The following is a 20,596-nucleotide window of genomic DNA, read 5'->3' as shown; positions in this document are numbered from 1 at the left end:
TGAAAACAAGACTCCTAAATTTTATCAGCATATCGATTGCGCAACCAGGGGTGGTAAAACCTTGGATCATTGTTACTCTAACTTCCGCGACGCATATAAGGCCCTGCCCCGCCCCCTTTCGGAAAAGCTGACCACGACTCCATTTTGCTGATCCCTGCCTACAGGCAGAAATTAAAACAAGAGGCTCCCACGCTGAGGTCTGTCCAACGCTGGTCAGACCAAGCTGACTCTACACTCCAAGACTGCTTCCATCACGTGGACTGGGACATGTTTCGTATTGCGTCAGATGGGAATATTGACGAATACGCTGATTCGGTGTGCGAGTTCATTAGAACGTGCGTCGAAGATGTCGTTCCCATAGCAACGATAAAAACATTCCCTAACCAGAAACCGTGGATTGATGGCAGCATTCGCGTGAAACTGAAAGCGCGAACCACTGCTTTTAATCAGGGCAAGGTGTCTGGCAACATGACTGAATACAAACAGTGCAGCTATTCCCTCCGCAAGGCTATTAAACAAGCTAAGCGTCAGTACAGAGACAAAGTGGAATCTCAATTCAACGGCTCAGACACAAGAGGCATGTGGCAGGGTCTACAGTCAATCACGGACTACAAGATGAAATCCAGCCCAGTCACGGACCAGGATGTCTTGCTCCCAGGCAGACTAAATAACTTTTTGCCCGCTTTGAGGACAATACAGTGCCACTGACACGGCCTGCAACGGAAACATGCGGTCTCTCCTTCACTGCAGCCGAGGTGAGTAAGACATTTAAACGTGTTAACCCTCGCAAGGCTGCAGGCCCAGACGGCATCCCCAGCCGCGCCCTCAGAGCATGCGCAGACCAGCTGGCCGGTGTGTTTACGGACATATTCAATCAATCCCTATACCAGTCTGCTGTTCCCACATGCTTCAAGAGGGCCACCATTGTTCCTGTTCCCAAGAAAGCTAAGGTAACTGAGCTAAACGACTACCGCCCGTAGCACTCACTTCCGTCATCATGAAGTGCTTTGAGAGACTAGTCAAGGACCATATCACCTCCACCCTACCTGACACCCTAGACCCACTCCAATTTGCTTACCGCCCAAATAGGTCCACAGACGATGCAATCTCAACCACACTGCACACTGCCCTAACCCACCTGGACAAGAGGAATACCTATGTGAGAATGCTGTTCATCGACTACAGCTCGGCATTCAACACCATAGTACCCTCCAAGCTCGTCATCAAGCTCGAGACCCTGGGTCTCGACCCCGCCCTGTGCAACTGGGTACTGGACTTCCTGACGGGCCGCCCCAGGTGGTGAGGGTAGGCAACAACATCTCCTCCCCGCTGATCCTCAACACGGGGCCCCACAAGGGTGCGTTCTGAGCCCTCTCCTGTACTCCCTGTTCACCCACGACTGCGTGGCCACGCACGCCTCAACTCAATCATCAAGTTTGCGGACGACACAACAGTGGTAGGCTTGATTACCAACAACGACGAGACGGCCTACAGGGAGGAGGTGAGGGCCCTCGGAGTGTGGTGTCAGGAAAATAACCTCACACTCAACGTCAACAAAACTAAGGAGATGATTGTGGACTTCAGGAAACAGCAGAGGAACACCCCCTATCCACATCGATGGAACAGTAGTGGAGAGGGTAGCTAGTTTTAAGTTCCTCGGCATACACATCACAGACAAACTGAATTGGTCCACTCACACTGACAGCGTCGTGAAGAAGGCGCAGCAGCGCCTATTCAACCTCAGGAGGCTGAAGAAATTCGGCTTGTCACCAAAAGCACTCACAAACTTCTACAGATGCACAATCGAGAGCATCCTGGCGGGCTGTATCACCGCCTGGTACGGCAACTGCTCCGCCCTCAACCGTAAGGCTCTCCAGAGGGTAGTGAGGACTGCACAACGCATCACCGGGGCAAACTACCTGCCCTCCAGGACACCTACACCACCCGTTGTTACAGGAAGGCCATAAAGATCATCAAGGACATCAACCACCCGAACCACTGCCTGTTCACCCCGCTATCATCCAGAAGGCGAGGTCAGTACAGGTGCATCAAAGCTGGGACCGAGAGACTGAAAAACAGCTTCTATCTCAAGGCCATCAGACTGTTAAACAGCCACCACTAACAGTGTGAGTGGCTGCTGCCAACACACTGTCATTGACACTGACCCAACTCCAGCCATTTTAATAATGGGAATTGATGGGAATTATGTAAATATATCACTAGCCACTTTAAACAATGCTACCTTATATAATGTTACTTACCCTACATTATTCATCTCATATGCATATGTATATACTGTACTCTACATCATCGACTGCATCCTTATGTAACACATGTATCACTAGCCACTTTAACTATGCCACTTTGTTTACTTTGTCTACACACTCATCTCATATGTATATACTGTACTCGATACCATCTACTGTATGCTGCTCTGTACCATCACTCATTCATATATCCTTATGTACATATTCCTTATCCCCTTACACTGTGTATAAGACAGTAGTTTTGGAATTGTTAGTTAGATTACTTGTTGGTTATCACTGCATTGTCGGAACTAGAAGCACAAGCATTTCGCTACACTCGCATTTAACATCTGCTAACCATGTGTATGTGACAAATAAAATTTGATTTGATTTGATTTGATTTTGGTTGATATCAGAGACATACTATGTTTTGGTTGATATCAGAGACATACTATGTTTTGGTTTGGTATCAGAGGCATACTATGTTTTGGTTTGGTATCAGAGGCATACTATGTTTTGGTTGGTATCAGAGACATACTATGTTTTGGTTGATATCAGAGGCATACTATGTTTTGGTTGATATCAGAGACATACTATGTTTTGGTTTGGTATCAGAGGCATACTATGTTTTGGTTGATATCAGAGACATACTATGTTTTGGTTTGGTATCAGAGACATACTATGTTTTGGTTGATATCAGAGACATACTATGTTTTGGTTGATATCAGAGACATACTATGTTTTGGTTGATATCAGAGACATACTATGTTTTGGTTTGGTATCAGAGGCATACTATGTTTTGGTTTGGTATCAGAGACATACTATGTTTTGGTTTGGTATCAGAGACATACTATGTTTTGGTTTGGTATCAGAGACATACTATGTTTTGGTTTGGTATCAGAGACATACTATGTTTTGGTTTGGTATCAGAGGCATACTATGTTTTGGTTGATATCAGAGACATACTATGTTTTGGTTTGGTATCAGAGACATACTATGTTTTGGTTTGGTATCAGAGACATACTATGTTTTGGTTTGGTATCAGAGACATACTATGTTTTGGTTTGGTATCAGAGACATACTATGTTTTGGTTTGGTATCAGAGACATACTATGTTTTGGTTGATATCAGAGACATACTATGTTTTGGTTTGGTATCAGAGACATACTATGTTTTGGTTTGGTATCAGAGACATACTATGTTTTGGTTTGGTATCAGAGACATACTATGTTTTGGTTTGGTATCAGAGACATACTATGTTTTGGTTGATATCAGAGACATACTATGTTTTGGTTGATATCAGAGACATACTATGTTTTGGTTGATATCAGAGACATACTATGTTTTGGTTTGGTATCAGAGACATACTATGTTTTGGTTGATATCAGAGACATACTATGTTGTGGTTTGGTATCAGAGACATACTATGTTTTGGTTGGTATCAGAGACATACTATGTTTTGGTTTGGTATCAGAGACATACTATGTTTTGGTTTGGTATCAGAGACATACTATGTTTTGGTTTGGTATCAGAGACATACTATGTTTTGGTTGGTATCAGAGACATACTATGTTTTGGTTTGGTATCAGAGACATACTATGTTTTGGTTTGGTATCAGAGACATACTATGTTTTGGTTGGTATCAGAGACATACTATGTTTTGGTTTGGTATCAGAGACATACTATGTTTTGGTTTGGTATCAGAGACATACTATGTTTTGGTTTGGTATCAGAGACATACTATGTTTTGGTTGATATCAGAGACATACTATGTTTTGGTTGGTATCAGAGGCATACTATGTTTTGGTTGATATCAGAGACATACTATGTTTTGGTTGATATCAGAGACATACTATGTTTTGGTTGGTATCAGAGACATACTATGTTTTGGTTGGTATCAGAGACATACTATGTTTTGGTTGGTATCAGAGACATACTATGTTTTGGTTGACATCAGAGACATACTATGTTTTGGTTGGTATCAGAGACATACTATGTTTTGGTTTGGTATCAGAGACATACTATGTTTGTCAAAGCTTTATCTACTTATTTCTCCCTCTTTATCCTTTACTCTCTGTGTCTCAGGCTTACAATCAGAGTTTGAAGAAGTATCCTGGCGACTCCTCTCTCTCAGGCCTCTCTCACACTCATCTGGATAACAGAACACTGCAGAACAATAATTGCAGATGTCTGAAAGGTTCACTTTACCATGGATATGAAGGTCCTACTAATGGATGTTTTCCTTCCTATAATTGTATCTATATTATCTTCTATCAGATGAACTGCGACTCTGACCCGGCCATGAGTTCATGCCGTTTGAACCTTCCTTTCTGGTTACTGTTGTTACGCCCTGACCTTAGTTCATTTTTATGTCTCTGTTTTAGTTTGGTCAGGGCGTGAGTTGGGGTGGGCATTCTATGTTTTTGTTCTAGGTTGTGTATTTCTGTGTTTGGCCTGGTATGGTTCCCAATCAGAGGCAGCTGTCGATCGTTGTCTCTGATTGAGAACCATACTTAGGTAGCCTGTTTTCCCACTATGATTTGTGTGTAATTATTTTCTGTTTAGTGTGTTTTGTACCTGACGGACCTGTTTCGGTTGTTTATTTTGTTTCTTGTTGTATTTAGTGTTCAGTTTATTAAAATAATGATGAACACTTACCACGCTGCATCTTGGTCCTCACCTTCTTCCACCGACAATCGTTACAACTGTCTGTAGGTACTCTGACCTCTGCCTTATGACCCTCTCCTGCCCCAACAAACCCCAGCAGCACCTCTTAGGGACATGCTGATCTACAGATCTACAGTAACATCTCCTACTGAACAAAAAATGCAGAGCCATTGATGAACACACAAGACTGTGATTTTAACGGATCGGTGTCCCCCCGCGCGGGACGGTTGCGCTAACGTAAGCTAATGTGATTAGCATGAGGTTGTAAGTAAAAAATCTCAGGACATAGACATATCTGATATGGGCAGAAAGCTTAACATCGTGTTAATCTAACTGCACTGTCCTATTTACAGTAGCTATTACAGTGAAATACTAGCATTGCTATTGTTTGAGGAGAGTGCACAATTATAAACTTGAAAATATATTACAACATTTTACAATAATATACAACATTTTGAACATATGTGTAATGGTTCATTGGATCAGTCTAAAACTTTGCAGATACATTTCTGCCATCTAGTGGCCAAAATAATACATTATGACATTTCACTTGCATTTAAAGATGGTGGTACAAGGGGTAAAAAGCATGTTTTTTTGTATGACCTTTTACCTAATGTGTTTTAAGAGGGCAATAGCACAGAACACTAAGTCCAAATGCAAATGACAGGAGAGATGATTATTCATTAGGCACATCCATCCAGTCTCTTGTGACATCCTGTGCATGGGAGATTTGTTTCTGGGTTCTGAGATAAAACTAGCCACATTGTCTGTGGATTGTTTAAAACTGCAGTATGTAACAAGCATCTTGTTATCCATAAGGATACTATTAGTTATGTTTGGAGGTTCTGGTCCGCTTACCTTAAATAAGTGTAGGGGAGAGTGTGTCTGCCAGTTTAGATGGTGCCAAAGACACAAACAGCGTTGAAAATGTGTGTATGAATAGTGTGTGGATGTACAGTTGAAGTCGGAAGTTTACATACATTGTAACCAAATATACTTAAACTCAGTTTTTCACAATTCCTGACATTTAATCCTAGTTAAATTCCCTGTCTTAGGTCAGTTAGGATCACCACTTTATTTTAAGAATGTAAAATGTCATAATAGTAGAGTGATTTATTTAAGCTTTTATTTATTTCATCACATTCCCAGTGGGTCAGAAGTTTACATACACTCAATTAGTATTTGGTAGCATTGCCTTTAAATTGTTGAACTTGGGTCAAATGTTTTGGGTAGCCTTCCACAAGCTCCCCACAATAAGCTGGGTGAATTTTGGCCCATTCCTCCTGACAGAGCTGGTGTAACTGAGTCAGGTTTGTAGGCCTCCTTGCTCGCACACGCTTTTTCAGTTCTGCCCACAAATGTTCTATAGGATTGAAGTCGGGGCTTTGTGATGGCCACTCCAATACCTTGATTTTGTTGTCCATAAGCCATTTTTCCACAACTTTTGAAGTATGCTTGGGGTCATTGTCTATTTGGAAGACCCATTTGCGACCAAGCTTTAACTTCCCAGCTGATGTCTTGAGATGTTGCTGCAGCAAAGCACCCCCACAACATGATGCTGCCACCCCCGTGCTTCACGGTTGGGATGGTGTTCTTTGGCTTGCAAGCCTCCCCCTTTTTCCTCCAAACATAACGATGGTCATTATGGGTTGGCTGATTTCTTTTGATTTTCCCATGATGTCAAGCAAAGAGGCACTGCGTTTGAAGGTAGGCCTTGAAATACATCCACAGGTACACCTCCAATTGACTCAAATGATGTCAATTAGCCTATCAGAAGCTTCTAAAGCCATGACATCCTTTTCGAAAAATATTAAGCTGTTTAAAGGCACAGTCAACTTAGTGTATGTAAACTTCTGACCCACTGGAATTGTGATACAGTGAATTATAAGTGAAATAATATGTCTGTAAACAATTGTTGGAAAAATGACTTGTCATGCACAAAGTTGATGTTCTAACCGACTTGCCAAAACTATAATTTGTTAACAAGACATTTGTGGAGTGGTTGAAAAACGAGTTTTAATCACTCCAACCTAAGTGTACGCAAACTTCCGATATTCAACTGTAAATAAATAAGGAAACGGGAAAGGGATACCTAGACAGATGTACAACTGAATGCATTCAACTGAAATGTGTCTTCCGCATTTAACCCAACCCCTCTGAATCAGTGAGGTTTGGTCATAGATGTGTGGCTGATAATTCTACAAAAGCAAGTTGCATTTTTTTAATGTTTAGGGGGTTGTATTTCTTATGGAGTAATCAACGTATACATTTAATATGTGTTTGTTAAACAACATGTTTATAATGGCTAGGTTAAAACTGTGGACAGGCAAGCTGTTAGGACTAGTGGTTGGGCGCTATTTAGGTTAGGCTATTTGATTGGAGAAACCTGTAAAACGTTTCCTTCTAATTCCGTTGTCATACATTTTATCTCCGGCCTGAGCGCTCCAGAAAAGGCCACATACTCTTTCTACCATATGCTATATCTGCTACATGATTTGTGTTCGATTCATGTTTTCACGGAATGTTGGTGTAGCGCTGCGTCTCTCCAACAGCACCTTGGAGAGGCGGCTGGGAATGGACATGATAAATATTTTGCGTCCCTGCCTTATGACAAAGTGGGCACTGCTTATCACAGGGCGGCATCAGCGCTCACCTAAAAGTCCATATGCAACTGGTTGAGATAAACTGTCATTGATTTTGGGCAGAATTATGTGAGCTTTTATCTGTTGTTGGAGGTATGTCTTTGTCAGTTTCGCTCAGAAAATGCAGTCTTCGTCAATCTGCCGCCATAGACGGCCGCCTGCTGTCTCGTTATTCAAAGGAGCGGTTAGAACCTTGGCACAACTCCTCCATCAGTATGACGCGTTATTCCAGCGACTACCACCCCGAAGCAAAATGGAAGCCCACAGTGGTGACAAGCGTGGTCTTGAGCATTTAGACGAATATGAACCCAAACCAGCAAAACATATGCGGAGCCTACACGATCGCATGGTGGAAAGGCGACTAGTAGTTATTTTAGAGGGGGCAACGCTGGAAACAGTGAAGGTAAAGAGGGGTATTTCGCTATTCACTTTCGCCATCTAACTGCTGTGTTTGCAAACTAACGTTGTTACCGCTAGCTGCTTCTCTGATTACCCGCGTTATTGGATATAAACAATATAGATAGCTTCCTGTTCAACCAGACTTGCCTGGTAGATGTGTGATATGAATATTGCATTCTGCACGGTAACTGTTTTTGTGACTGAATGAACCAGGATGGAACTATTTGCTATTGGTTAGCTCCTGCCTGCAGGCCCACTGATGCATGTTCTAAAGCAGGGTTTCCCAAACTCGCCCCCCGGTACATGTTTTTTTGCCCTAGCACTAAACAGCTGACACAAATACCAACTCATAATCAAGCTTTAATTATTTGAATCAGCTGTGTAGTGTTAGGGAAAAAAACAAAACGGCCCCCAGGACCAAGTTTGTGAAACCCTGTTCTAAATAGTGGGCATGGAATTTGCACCATAATCAATGAAGGACGTCAATCATGTTGTACTCTTTCCCATCAGGTTGGCAAGACATTTGAACTGCTGAACTGTGACCAACACAAGGGCATGATCATCAAAAGTGGACGGGACCCAGGGAAGATTCGACCTGACATTACACATCAGGTAAGCTGTCATTTTCACATTGACCCAGTCATCTTTCTTCTTCGCTCCTCTAACCCAGCAATATCCTCTCATTGTTCCCCAGTGTTTGTTGATGCTGATGGACAGTCCATTGAACAGGGCAGGTCTCCTACAGGTTTACATCCACACAGAGAGGAACGCCTTGATTGAGATCAACCCACAGACACGCATCCCCCGAACCTTCAACCGCTTCTGTGGTCTCATGGGTAAGCCTGCTACGTTCTGCTGAATTTCTCTTCATACATTCACTCTCCTACCATCCTTCTCTCCAATCAATCATGTATTTATAAAGCCCTTTTTACATCAACTGATGTCACAAAGTGCTGTACAGAAACCCAGCCTAAAACCCCAAAACATCAAGCAATGTGGATGTAGAAGCACGGTGGCTAGGAAAAACTCCATAGAAAGGCGGGAACCTAGGAAGAAACCTAGAGAGGAACCAGGCTATGCGGGGTGGCCAGTCCTCTTCTGGCTGTGCCGGGTGGAGATTATAACAGAACATGGCCAAGATGTTCAAATGTTCATAAATGACCAGCAGGGTCAGCACTGGGCACAGCAAGGAGTCATCAGGCAAGGTAGTCCTGGGGAGGGGGGTAGAGAGAAAGTACACACAAATTCACACAGGACACTGGATAAGACATGAGAAATACTCCAGATATAACAGACTGATCCTAGCTCCATGACACAAAGTATTGCATCATAAGTACTAAAGGCTGGGACAGAAGGGGTCGGGAGACACTGGCCCTGTCTGACTACACCCCCGGACAGGGAAACCAGACAGGATATAACCCCACTCACTTTGCCAAAGCACAGCCCCCACAGCACTAGAGGGATATCTTCAACCACCAACCTACTACCCTGAGACGAGGCCGAATATAGCCCACAAAGACCTCCCCCACGGCACGAACCCGAGGGGGGGCCAACCTGGACAGGAAATCACGTCAGTGACTCAAGTGACGCACCCCTCCTAGGGACGGCATGGAAGAGCACCAGTAACCCAGTGACTCAGCCCCCATAATAGGGTTAGAGGCAGAGAATCCCAGTGGAGAGAGGGGAACCGGCCAGGCAGAGACGGCAAGAGTGGTTAGTTGCTCCCGTGCCTTTCCGTTCACCTTCACACCCCTGGGCCAGGCTACACTCAATCATAGGACCTACTGAAGAGATGAGTCTTCAATATAGACTTAAAGGTCGAGACCGAGTCTGCTTCTTTCACATGGATAAGCTGACCATTCCATAAAAATTGAGCTCTATAGGAGAAAGCCCTGCTTCCGGCTGTTTGCTTAGACATTCTAGGGACAGTAAGGAGGCCTGCGTCTTGTGACTGTAGTGTACGTGCGGGTATGTGTTTAGCACTAATTTAAGTTTATTTAGTGCTTTATCCAGGTAGCCGGAGTAGAGCATCGCAGTAGTCTAATCTAGAAGTGGCAAAAGCTTGGATTAATTTTTCTGCATGGTTTTTGGACAGAAATGTTCTGATTTTTGCAATGTTACGAAGATTGAAAGAGCTGTCCTTGAAATATTCTTGAGAGATCAGGGTCCAGAGTAACACCGAGGTCCTTCCGTTTCATTTGAGATGACTGTAAAACCATCAAGATTGTCAGATCCAACAGAAGATGTCTTTGATTCTTGGGACCTAGAACTAGCATCTCTGTTTTGTCCGCGTTTAAAAGTAAAACATTTGCCACCATCCACTTCCTTATGCCTGGAACACAGGCTTCCAATTTTGGGGCTTCACCAGGTTTCATTGAAATGTACAGCTCTGTATTTTCCGCATAGCAGTGATATATTATGTTTCCGAATGACATCACCAAGAGGTAAAATGTATAGCGAAAACAATAGTGGTCCTAAAACGGAATCTTGAACACCGAAATGTACAGTTGATTTGTCAGAAGACAAACCATCCACCGAAACAAACTGATATCTTTTCTGGGTCAAGGTTTGGCTTTTTCAAGAGAAGCTTTATTTCTTCCACTTTTAGTGAGTTTGGTAAACATCTGGTGGATAGGGAGCCGTTTTATTATATTCAATATAGGAGGGCCAAGCACAGGAAGCGGCTCTTTCAGTAGTTTAGTTGGAATACGGTCCAGTATGCAGCTTGAAGGTTTAGAGGCCATGACTATTTTCATCAATGTGTCATGAGATATAGTATTAAAAAACTTGAGTGTCTCCCTTGATCCTCGGCCCTGACAGTGTTGTGCAGACTCAGGACAACTGAGCTTTGGAGTAATATGCAGATTTAAAGAGGAGTCGAATGATCATGATCTTTCGTCAAACAAGGTAATGAATTTATCACTGCTGTGGAAATGAAAGCCAGTGAAAGCCATCCTCCCTTGGGGAATGCTTCTTTTTAGTTAGCTTTGCGACAGTATCAAAAATACATTTTGGTTTGTTCTTATTCTCCTCAATTAAGTTGGAAAAATAGGATGATCGAGCAGCAATGAGGGCTCTTTGATACTGTCTTTCCAAGCTAGTTGGAAGATTTCCAGTTTGGTGGAGCGCCATTTCCGTTCCAATTTTCTGGAAGCTTGCTTCAGGGCTCTGGTATTTTCTGTATACCAGGTAGCTAGTTTCTTATGACAATGTTTTTTGTTTTTAGGGGTGCGATTGCATCTAGGGTATTACGCAAGGTTACATTTTGTTCCTCAGTTAGGTGGTTAACCGATTTTTGGACTCCGACGTCCTTGGGTAGGTGGAGTAAGTCTGGAAGGGCATCTAGGAATCTTTGGGTTGAGCGAGAATTTATAGCACGGCTTTTGATGATCCTTGGTTGGGGTCTGAGCAGATTATTTGTTGCGATTGCAAACGTAATAAAATGGTGGTCCAATAGTCCAGGATTATGAGGAAAAATACTAAGATCCACAATATATTCCTTGGGAAAAAAACTAGGTCCAGAATATGACTCTGGCAGTGAGTAGGTCCTGAGACATGTTGGACAAAACTCACTGAGTCGATGATGGTTCCGAAAGCCTTTTGGAGTGGGTCTGTGGACTTTTCCATGTGAATATTAAAGTCACCAAAAATGTGAATATTATCTGCCATGACGACAATGTCCGATAGGAATTCAGGGAACTCGGTGAGGAACGCTGTGTACGGCCCAGGAGGCCTGTAAACAGTAGCTATAAAAAGTGATTGAGAAGGCTGCATAGATTTCATGACTAGATGATACGTCTTTTTTCCCCCTGTAAATTGAAATTTGCTATCGTAAATGTTAGCAACACCTCCGCCTATGTGGGGGATATGGTCACTAGTGTAACCAGGAGGAGAGGCCTCGTTTAACACAGTAAATTCATCAGGCTTAAGTCATGTTTCGGTCAGGCCAATCACATCAAGATTATGATCAATGATTAGTACATTGACTATAACTGCCTTGGAAGTGAGGGATCTAACATTAAGTTGCCCTATTTTGAAATGACAGGAATGGAGGAGGTCTTTATTCCAGTGAGATTGCTAAGGCGAACACCGCCATGTTTAGTTTTGCCCAACCTAGATCGAGGTACAGACACGGTCTCAATGGGGATAGCTGAGCTGACTGCTAGTGGCAGGCTCCACTAAGCAGGCAGGTTGGCTAACAGCCTGCTGCCTGGCCTGCACCCCATCTCATTGTGGAGCTAGAGGAGTTAGAGCCCTGTCTATGTTCTAAGATGAGATGAGTTCACCCCTCCAGCTAGGATGGGGTCTGTCACGCCTTAGCAGGCCAGGCTTGGTTGTTGAGTCCTAGAAAGAGGGCCAATTATCAACAAATTATATATTTTGGGACGGGCAGAAAAGTTTTCAACCAGCGATTGAGTTGTGAGACTCTGCTGTAGAGCTCATCACTCCCCCTAACTGGGAGGGGGCCAGAGACAATTACTCGATGCCGACATCTCTTTCTAGCAGATTTACACGCTGAAGCTATGTTGCGCTTGGTGACCGCAAACTGTTTCATCCTCACATCGTTGGTGCCGACGTGGATAACAATAACCCTATACTCTCTACACTCGCCAGTTTTAGCCTTCGCCAGTAGCATCTTCAGATTAGCCATAACGTCGGTAGCCCTGCCCCCTGGTAAACAGTGTATGATCACTAGATGATTCTTTTTAAATCTAATACTACGGGTAACGGCGTCGCCAATGACTAGGGTGTTCAATTTGTCAGAGCTAATGGTGGGAGAATGTAAACAAGTCTACCAATTGTGACCAGAAGTTACTGTATATCTCCCTCTCTCTTGTTTCATCCCACTTGTATTTCTGTTTCCTCCTAGTCCAGCTCCTGCACAAGCTGAGTGTGAGGGCGGCTGATGGCCCCCAGCGCCTGCTGAAGCTCATCAAGAACCCTGTGTCAGACCACCTGCCCCCTGGCTGCCCCCGTATTTGTACCTCGTTCTCCTCTGGGGAGGCAGTGGGCGCCCGCACCGTGGTACCAGAGGAGGGGCCCGCCACTGTGGTGGTCGGAGCATTTGCACACGGAGCGGTGAGTTTAGCTTAAGGCTCTATGGTAATGGCCCGTGTGCACAGATCCAGGATCAGCTTCACTTACCCTCCCTCATTACTACTTCAGTGTTAAGTGGCGTCTTCATCCTACTTCTCTGGGGCAGAATCTGATTTAGGTACAGTTGACGTAGGTAGTTTGTGTTAGAAATATAGATGTTGGGGGTTGATTTTATTTATTTAGTCTACCAATTTTTTTTAAAAAGGAGCTGGAATTTTGTAAATGATTATGCATTGGTTTGAGCTCTGCTTGTCCTCTCCTGTCTTAGGTGAATGTGGGCTACACAGAGAAGACTGTTTCCATCAGTAACTACCCTCTCTCTGCTTGTCCTCTCCTGTCTTAGGTGAATGTGGGCTACACAGAGAAGACTGTTTCCATCAGTAACTACCCTCTCTCTGCTTGTCCTCTCCTGTCTTAGGTGAATGTGGGCTACACAGAGAAGACTGTTTCCATCAGTAACTACCCTCTCTCTGCTTGTCCTCTCCTGTCTTAGGTGAATGTGGACTACACAGAGAAGACTGTTTCCATCAGTAACTACCCTCTCTCTGCTGCCCTCACCTGTCTTAGGTGAATGTGGGCTACACAGAGAAGACTGTTTCCATCAGTAACTACCCTCTCTCTGCTTGTCCTCTCCTGTCTTAGGTGAATGTGGGCTACACAGAGAAGACTGTTTCCATCAGTAACTACCCTCTCTCTGCTTGTCCTCTCCTGTCTTAGGTGAATGTGGGCTACACAGAGAAGACTGTTTCCATCAGTAACTACCCTCTCTCTGCTTGTCCTCTCCTGTCTTAGGTGAATGTGGGCTACACAGAGAAGACTGTTTCCATCAGTAACTACCCTCTCTCTGCTTGTCCTCTCCTGTCTTAGGTGAATGTGGGCTACACAGAGAAGACTGTTTCCATCAGTAACTACCCTCTCTCTGCTTGTCCTCTCCTGTCTTAGGTGAATGTGGACTACACAGAGAAGACTGTTTCCATCAGTAACTACCCTCTCTCTGCTTGTCCTCTCCTGTCTTAGGTGAATGTGGGCTACACAGAGAAGACTGTTTCCATCAGTAACTACCCTCTCTCTGCTTGTCCTCTCCTGTCTTAGGTGAATGTGGACTACACAGAGAAGACTGTTTCCATCAGTAACTACCCTCTGCTTGTCCTCTCCTGTCTTAGGTCAATGTGGATTACACAGAGAAGACTGTTTCCATCAGTAACTACCCTCTGTTTGTCCTCTCCTGTCTTAGGTGAATGTGGACTACACAGAGAAGACTGTTTCCATCAGTAACTACCCTCTCTCTGCTTGTCCTCTCCTGTCTTAGGTGAATGTGGACTACACAGAGAAGACTGTTTCCATCAGTAACTACCCTCTGCTTGTCCTCTCCTGTCTTAGGTGAATGTGGACTACACAGAGAAGACTGTTTCCATCAGTAACTACCCTCTGCTTGTCCTCTCCTGTCTTAGGTGAATGTGGACTACACAGAGAAGACTGTTTCCATCAGTAACTACCCTCTGCTTGTCCTCTCCTGTCTTAGGTGAATGTGGACTACACAGAGAAGACTGTTTCCATCAGTAACTACCCTCTCTCTGCTTGTCCTCTCCTGTCTTAGGTGAATGTGGACTACACAGAGAAGACTGTTTCCATCAGTAACTACCCTCTGCTTGTCCTCTCCTGTCTTAGGTGAATGTGGACTACACAGAGAAGACTGTTTCCATCAGTAACTACCCTCTGCTTGTCCTCTCCTGTCTTAGGTGAATGTGGACTACACAGAGAAGACTGTTTCCATCAGTAACTACCCTCTGCTTGTCCTCTCCTGTCTTAGGTGAATGTGGACTACACAGAGAAGACTGTTTCCATCAGTAACTACCCTCTGCTTGTCCTCTCCTGTCTTAGGTCAATGTGGACTACACAGAGAAGACTGTTTCCATCAGTAACTACCCTCTGCTTGTCCTCTCCTGTCTTAGGTCAATGTGGACTACACAGAGAAGACTGTTTCCATCAGTAACTACCCTCTGCTTGTCCTCTCCTGTCTTAGGTGAATGTGGACTACACAGAGAAGACTGTTTCCATCAGTAACTACCCTCTGCTTGTCCTCTCCTGTCTTAGGTGAATGTGGACTACACAGAGAAGACTGTTTCCATCAGTAACTACCCTCTGCTTGTCCTCTCCTGTCTTAGGTGAATGTGGACTACACAGAGAAGACTGTTTCCATCAGTAACTACCCTCTGCTTGTCCTCTCCTGTCTTAGGTCAATGTGGACTACACAGAGAAGACTGTTTCCATCAGTAACTACCCTCTGCTTGTCCTCTCCTGTCTTAGGTGAATGTGGACTACACAGAGAAGACTGTTTCCATCAGTAACTACCCTCTGCTTGTCCTCTCCTGTCTTAGGTGAATGTGGACTACACAGAGAAGACTGTTTCCATCAGTAACTACCCTCTCTCTGCTGCCCTCACCAGTCTTAGGTGAATGTGGACTACACAGAGAAGACTGTTTCCATCAGTAACTACCCTCTGCTTGTCCTCTCCTGTCTTAGGTCAATGTGGACTACACAGAGAAGACTGTTTCCATCAGTAACTACCCTCTGCTTGTCCTCTCCTGTCTTAGGTGAATGTGGACTACACAGAGAAGACTGTTTCCATCAGTAACTACCCTCTGCTTGTCCTCTCCTGTCTTAGGTGAATGTGGACTACACAGAGAAGACTGTTTCCATCAGTAACTACCCTCTGCTTGTCCTCTCCTGTCTTAGGTGAATGTGGACTACACAGAGAAGACTGTTTCCATCAGTAACTACCCTCTCTCTGCTTGTCCTCTCCTGTCTTAGGTGAATGTGGACTACACAGAGAAGACTGTTTCCATCAGTAACTACCCTCTCTCTGCTTGTCCTCTCCTGTCTTAGGTGAATGTGGACTACACAGAGAAGACTGTTTCCATCAGTAACTACCCTCTGCTTGTCCTCTCCTGTCTTAGGTGAATGTGGATTACACAGAGAAGACTGTTTCCATCAGTAACTACCCTCTGCTTGTCCTCTCCTGTCTTAGGTGAATGTGGACTACACAGAGAAGACTGTTTCCATCAGTAACTACCCTCTGCTTGTCCTCTCCTGTCTTAGGTCAATGTGGACTACACAGAGAAGACTGTTTCCATCAGTAACTACCCTCTGCTTGTCCTCTCCTGTCTTAGGTCAATGTGGACTACACAGAGAGACTGTTTCCATCAGTAACTACCCTCTGCTTGTCCTCTCCTGTCTTAGGTGAATGTGGACTACACAGAGAAGACTGTTTCCATCAGTAACTACCCTCTGCTTGTCCTCTCCTGTCTTAGGTGAATGTGGACTACACAGAGAAGACTGTTTCCATCAGTAACTACCCTCTGCTTGTCCTCTCCTGTCTTAGGTGAATGTGGACTACACAGAGAAGACTGTTTCCATCAGTAACTACCCTCTGCTTGTCCTCTCCTGTCTTAGGTCAATGTGGACTACACAGAGAAGACTGTTTCCATCAGTAACTACCCTCTGCTTGTCCTCTCCTGTCTTAGGTGAATGTGGACTACACAGAGAAGACTGTTTCCATCAGTAACTACCCTCTGCTTGTCCTCTCCTGTCTTAGGTGAATGTGGACTACACAGAAGACTGTTTCCATCAGTAACTACCCTCTCTCTGCTGCCCTCACCTGTCTTAGGTGAATGTGGACTACACAGAGAAGACTGTTTCCATCAGTAACTACCCTCTGCTTGTCCTCTCCTGTCTTAGGTCAATGTGGACTACACAGAGAAGACTGTTTCCATCAGTAACTACCCTCTGCTTGTCCTCTCCTGTCTTAGGTGAATGTGGACTACACAGAGAAGACTGTTTCCATCAGTAACTACCCTCTGCTTGTCCTCTCCTGTCTTAGGTGAATGTGGACTACACAGAGAATACTGTTTCCATCAGTAACTACCCTCTGCTTGTCCTCTCCTGTCTTAGGTGAATGTGGACTACACAGAGAAGACTGTTTCCATCAGTAACTACCCTCTCTCTGCTTGTCCTCTCCTGTCTTAGGTGAATGTGGACTACACAGAGAAGACTGTTTCCATCAGTAACTACCCTCTCTCTGCTTGTCCTCTCCTGTCTTAGGTGAATGTGGACTACACAGAAGACTGTTTCCATCAGTAACTACCCTCTGCTTGTCCTCTCCTGTCTTAGGTGAATGTGGATTACACAGAGAAGACTGTTTCCATCAGTAACTACCCTCTGCTTGTCCTCTCCTGTCTTAGGTGAATGTGGACTACACAGAGAAGACTGTTTCCATCAGTAACTACCCTCTGCTTGTCCTCTCCTGTCTTAGGTCAATGTGGACTACACAGAGAAGACTGTTTCCATCAGTAACTACCCTCTGCTTGTCCTCTCCTGTCTTAGGTCAATGTGGACTACACAGAAGACTGTTTCCATCAGTAACTACCCTCTGCTTGTCCTCTCCTGTCTTAGGTGAATGTGGACTACACAGAGAAGACTGTTTCCATCAGTAACTACCCTCTGCTTGTCCTCTCCTGTCTTAGGTGAATGTGGACTACACAGAGAAGACTGTTTCCATCAGTAACTACCCTCTGCTTGTCCTCTCCTGTCTTAGGTGAATGTGGACTACACAGAGAAGACTGTTTCCATCAGTAACTACCCTCTGCTTGTCCTCTCCTGTCTTAGGTGAATGTGGACTACACAGAGAAGACTGTTTCCATCAGTAACTACCCTCTGCTTGTCCTCTCCTGTCTTAGGTGAATGTGGACTACACAGAGAAGACTGTTTCCATCAGTAACTACCCTCTGCTTGTCCTCTCCTGTCTTAGGTGAATGTGGACTACACAGAGAAGACTGTTTCCATCAGTAACTACCCTCTGCTTGTCCTCTCCTGTCTTAGGTCAATGTGGACTACACAGAGAAGACTGTTTCCATCAGTAACTACCCTCTGCTTGTCCTCTCCTGTCTTAGGTGAATGTGGACTACACAGAGAAGACTGTTTCCATCAGTAACTACCCTCTGCTTGTCCTCTCCTGTCTTAGGTGAATGTGGACTACACAGAGAAGACTGTTTCCATCAGTAACTACCCTCTGCTTGTCCTCTCCTGTCTTAGGTGAATGTGGACTACACAGAGAAGACTGTTTCCATCAGTAACTACCCTCTCTCTGCTGCCCTCACCTGTCTTAGGTGAATGTGGACTACACAGAGAAGACTGTTTCCATCAGTAACTACCCTCTGCTTGTCCTCTCCTGTCTTAGGTCAATGTGGACTACACAGAGAAGACTGTTTCCATCAGTAACTACCCTCTGCTTGTCCTCTCCTGTCTTAGGTGAATGTGGACTACACAGAGAAGACTGTTTCCATCAGTAACTACCCTCTGCTTGTCCTCTCCTGTCTTAGGTGAATGTGGACTACACAGAGAAGACTGTTTCCATCAGTAACTACCCTCTGCTTGTCCTCTCCTGTCTTAGGTGAATGTGGACTACACAGAGAAGACTGTTTCCATCAGTAACTACCCTCTCTCTGCTTGTCCTCTCCTGTCTTAGGTGAATGTGGACTACACAGAGAAGACTGTTTCCATCAGTAACTACCCTCTCTCTGCTTGTCCTCTCCTGTCTTAGGTGAATGTGGACTACACAGAGAAGACTGTTTCCATCAGTAACTACCCTCTGCTTGTCCTCTCCTGTCTTAGGTGAATGTGGATTACACAGAAGACTGTTTCCATCAGTAACTACCCTCTGCTTGTCCTCTCCTGTCTTAGGTGAATGTGGACTACACAGAAGACTGTTTCCATCAGTAACTACCCTCTGCTTGTCCTCTCCTGTCTTAGGTGAATGTGGACTACACAGAGAAGACTGTTTCCATCAGTAACTACCCTCTGCTTGTCCTCTCCTGTCTTAGGTGAATGTGGACTACACAGAGAAGACTGTTTCCATCAGTAACTACCCTCTGCTTGTCCTCTCCTGTCTTAGGTGAATGTGGATTACACAGAAAGACTGTTTCCATCAGTAACTACCCTCTGCTTGTCCTCTCCTGTCTTAGGTGAATGTGGACTACACAGAGAAGACTGTTTCCATCAGTAACTACCCTCTGCTTGTCCTCTCCTGTCTTAGGTGAATGTGGACTACACAGAGAAGACTGTTTCCATCAGTAACTACCCTCTGCTTGTCCTCTCCTGTCTTAGGTGAATGTGGACTACACAGAGAAGACTGTTTCCATCAGTAACTACCCTCTGCTTGTCCTCTCCTGTCTTAGGTCAATGTGGACTACACAGAAGACTGTTTCCATCAGTAACTACCCTCTGCTTGTCCTCTCCTGTCTTAGGTGAATGTGGACTACACAGAAGACTGTTTCCATCAGTAACTACCCTCTGCTTGTCCTCTCCTGTCTTAGGTGAATGTGGACTACACAGAGAAGACTGTTTCCATCAGTAACTACCCTCTGCTTGTCCTCTCCTGTCTTAGGTCAATGTGGACTACACAGAAGACTGTTTCCATCAGTAACTACCCTCTGCTTGTCCTCTCCTGTCTTAGGTCAATGTGGACTACACAGAGAAGACTGTTTCCATCAGTAACTACCCTCTGCTTGTCCTCTCCTGTCTTAGGTGAATGTGGACTACACAGAGAAGACTGTTTCCATCAGTAACTACCCTCTGCTTGTCCTCTCCTGTCTTAGGTGAATGTGGACTACACAGAGAAGACTGTTTCCATCAGTAACTACCCTCTGCTTGTCCTCTCCTGTCTTAGGTGAATGTGGACTACACAGAGAAGACTGTTTCCATCAGTAACTACCCTCTCTCTGCTGCCCTCACCTGTGCCAAGATGTGCTCTGCCTTTGAGGAGGTCTGGGGCGTGTTGTGATGAAGTTGACAGCACACTGCTGCTCCAGCTAAAACTGTCAACATGGACTAAAAATGGATCGGACAGTCAAGGAACATTGTACAGAAACGATCCACTTCACCAATTACCTCCTGTGGATTCGTATGATTCTATGGGTGTATGTATTGTGTGTAAAATATGGTATCTTACATTTCTCAACTTAGGCCAAGTTTCAATATGAAATACTGTTTTGAATACACCATCTGTAAGGACTTTGCACCAAATATGGTCTTCCTGCTTGTTTTTGTATACATGTATCCAGTGCATCATTGTTCCCATGGTTATACAGTGGAAATAAATGGTATAGTTTGTCCTCATGTTTCCATTGTTCCTTGTCAAAGAGACTAGGAGAGTAGGGAACAAAACCATTTCACACATGATGGGGAGAAAAGTCATGTTTTCATGTAGTACTGGTCGAATAATCACTCAATAGCCATGTAATTTGGGAGTAACAATGTAATAAAAACCAATACAATAATATGATTGACAAAATATAACATTGTAATTTAACATCTACTGGCATATTACTCTTTTAGTCCATACTCTCGGTCTATTTCCACAAGGAAGCACGTCTTTTGGCAAACCTAAGTCGCTGTATCCGTGGTTTTGTATTGGGGGTTACAACCATTTTGCAGGTTTTCTGATTGGCTGCTTTCAAGGCATTTCCTGCAGGTTTAGGGGCTTTGTAG

General features: G+C 44.4%; 1 protein-coding gene and 1 long non-coding RNA gene across 18 annotated transcripts; both read left to right on the top strand.

Moving 5' to 3' along the window:
- Positions 1–1,646: 1,646 nt before the first annotated feature.
- On the top strand, positions 1,647–4,911 carry LOC118379507 (uncharacterized). The gene is made up of 2 exons (XR_008087826.1): positions 1,647–2,033; positions 4,332–4,911. It is a non-coding gene; the product is annotated as an uncharacterized LOC118379507 (long non-coding RNA).
- Positions 4,912–7,248: 2,337 nt separating this feature from the next.
- Positions 7,249–20,220, top strand: LOC118379505 (ribosomal RNA small subunit methyltransferase NEP1-like). 17 transcript variants are annotated; one of them, XR_008087805.1, is made up of 10 exons: positions 7,249–7,958; positions 8,465–8,566; positions 8,649–8,790; positions 12,825–13,033; positions 13,545–13,993; positions 14,069–14,143; positions 15,788–15,937; positions 17,003–17,152; positions 18,501–18,650; positions 19,776–20,220. XR_008087805.1 is itself a non-coding variant. In XM_052489245.1 (6 exons), exons 1-6 carry the CDS (start codon positions 7,677–7,679, stop codon positions 13,995–13,997), a joined length of 813 nt encoding a protein of 270 aa, XP_052345205.1. In that variant the 5' UTR covers positions 7,249–7,676; the 3' UTR covers positions 13,998–14,012. The 17 variants fall into 17 exon arrangements, 1 of the variants encoding a protein (XP_052345205.1); XR_008087806.1 differs by lacking the exon at positions 15,788–15,937; XR_008087804.1 differs by lacking the exon at positions 17,003–17,152.
- The last annotated feature ends 376 nt before the right edge of the window (positions 20,221–20,596 follow it).

Source organism: Oncorhynchus keta, chromosome 31, assembly GCF_023373465.1.
Source record: "Oncorhynchus keta strain PuntledgeMale-10-30-2019 chromosome 31, Oket_V2, whole genome shotgun sequence".
In the NCBI taxonomy this organism is placed as follows: domain Eukaryota; kingdom Metazoa; phylum Chordata; class Actinopteri; order Salmoniformes; family Salmonidae; genus Oncorhynchus; species Oncorhynchus keta.
The sequence above is the reverse complement of the archived record's forward strand: the minus strand, read 5'-3'. Positions and strand labels throughout refer to the sequence as shown.

Excerpts from the sequence above, each read along its gene's own strand:
- LOC118379505 (XM_052489245.1), top strand. The coding sequence starts at position 7,677 with ATGCAGTCTTCGTCAATCTGCCGCCATAGACGGCCGCCTGCTGTCTCG. Across the intron at positions 8,567-8,648 it reads GACCTGACATTACACATCAG|TGTTTGTTGATGCTGATGGA; the intron begins GTAAGCTGTCAT and ends ATTGTTCCCCAG. Across the intron at positions 13,034-13,544 it reads GAGCATTTGCACACGGAGCG|GTGAATGTGGACTACACAGA; the intron begins GTGAGTTTAGCT and ends CTCCTGTCTTAG.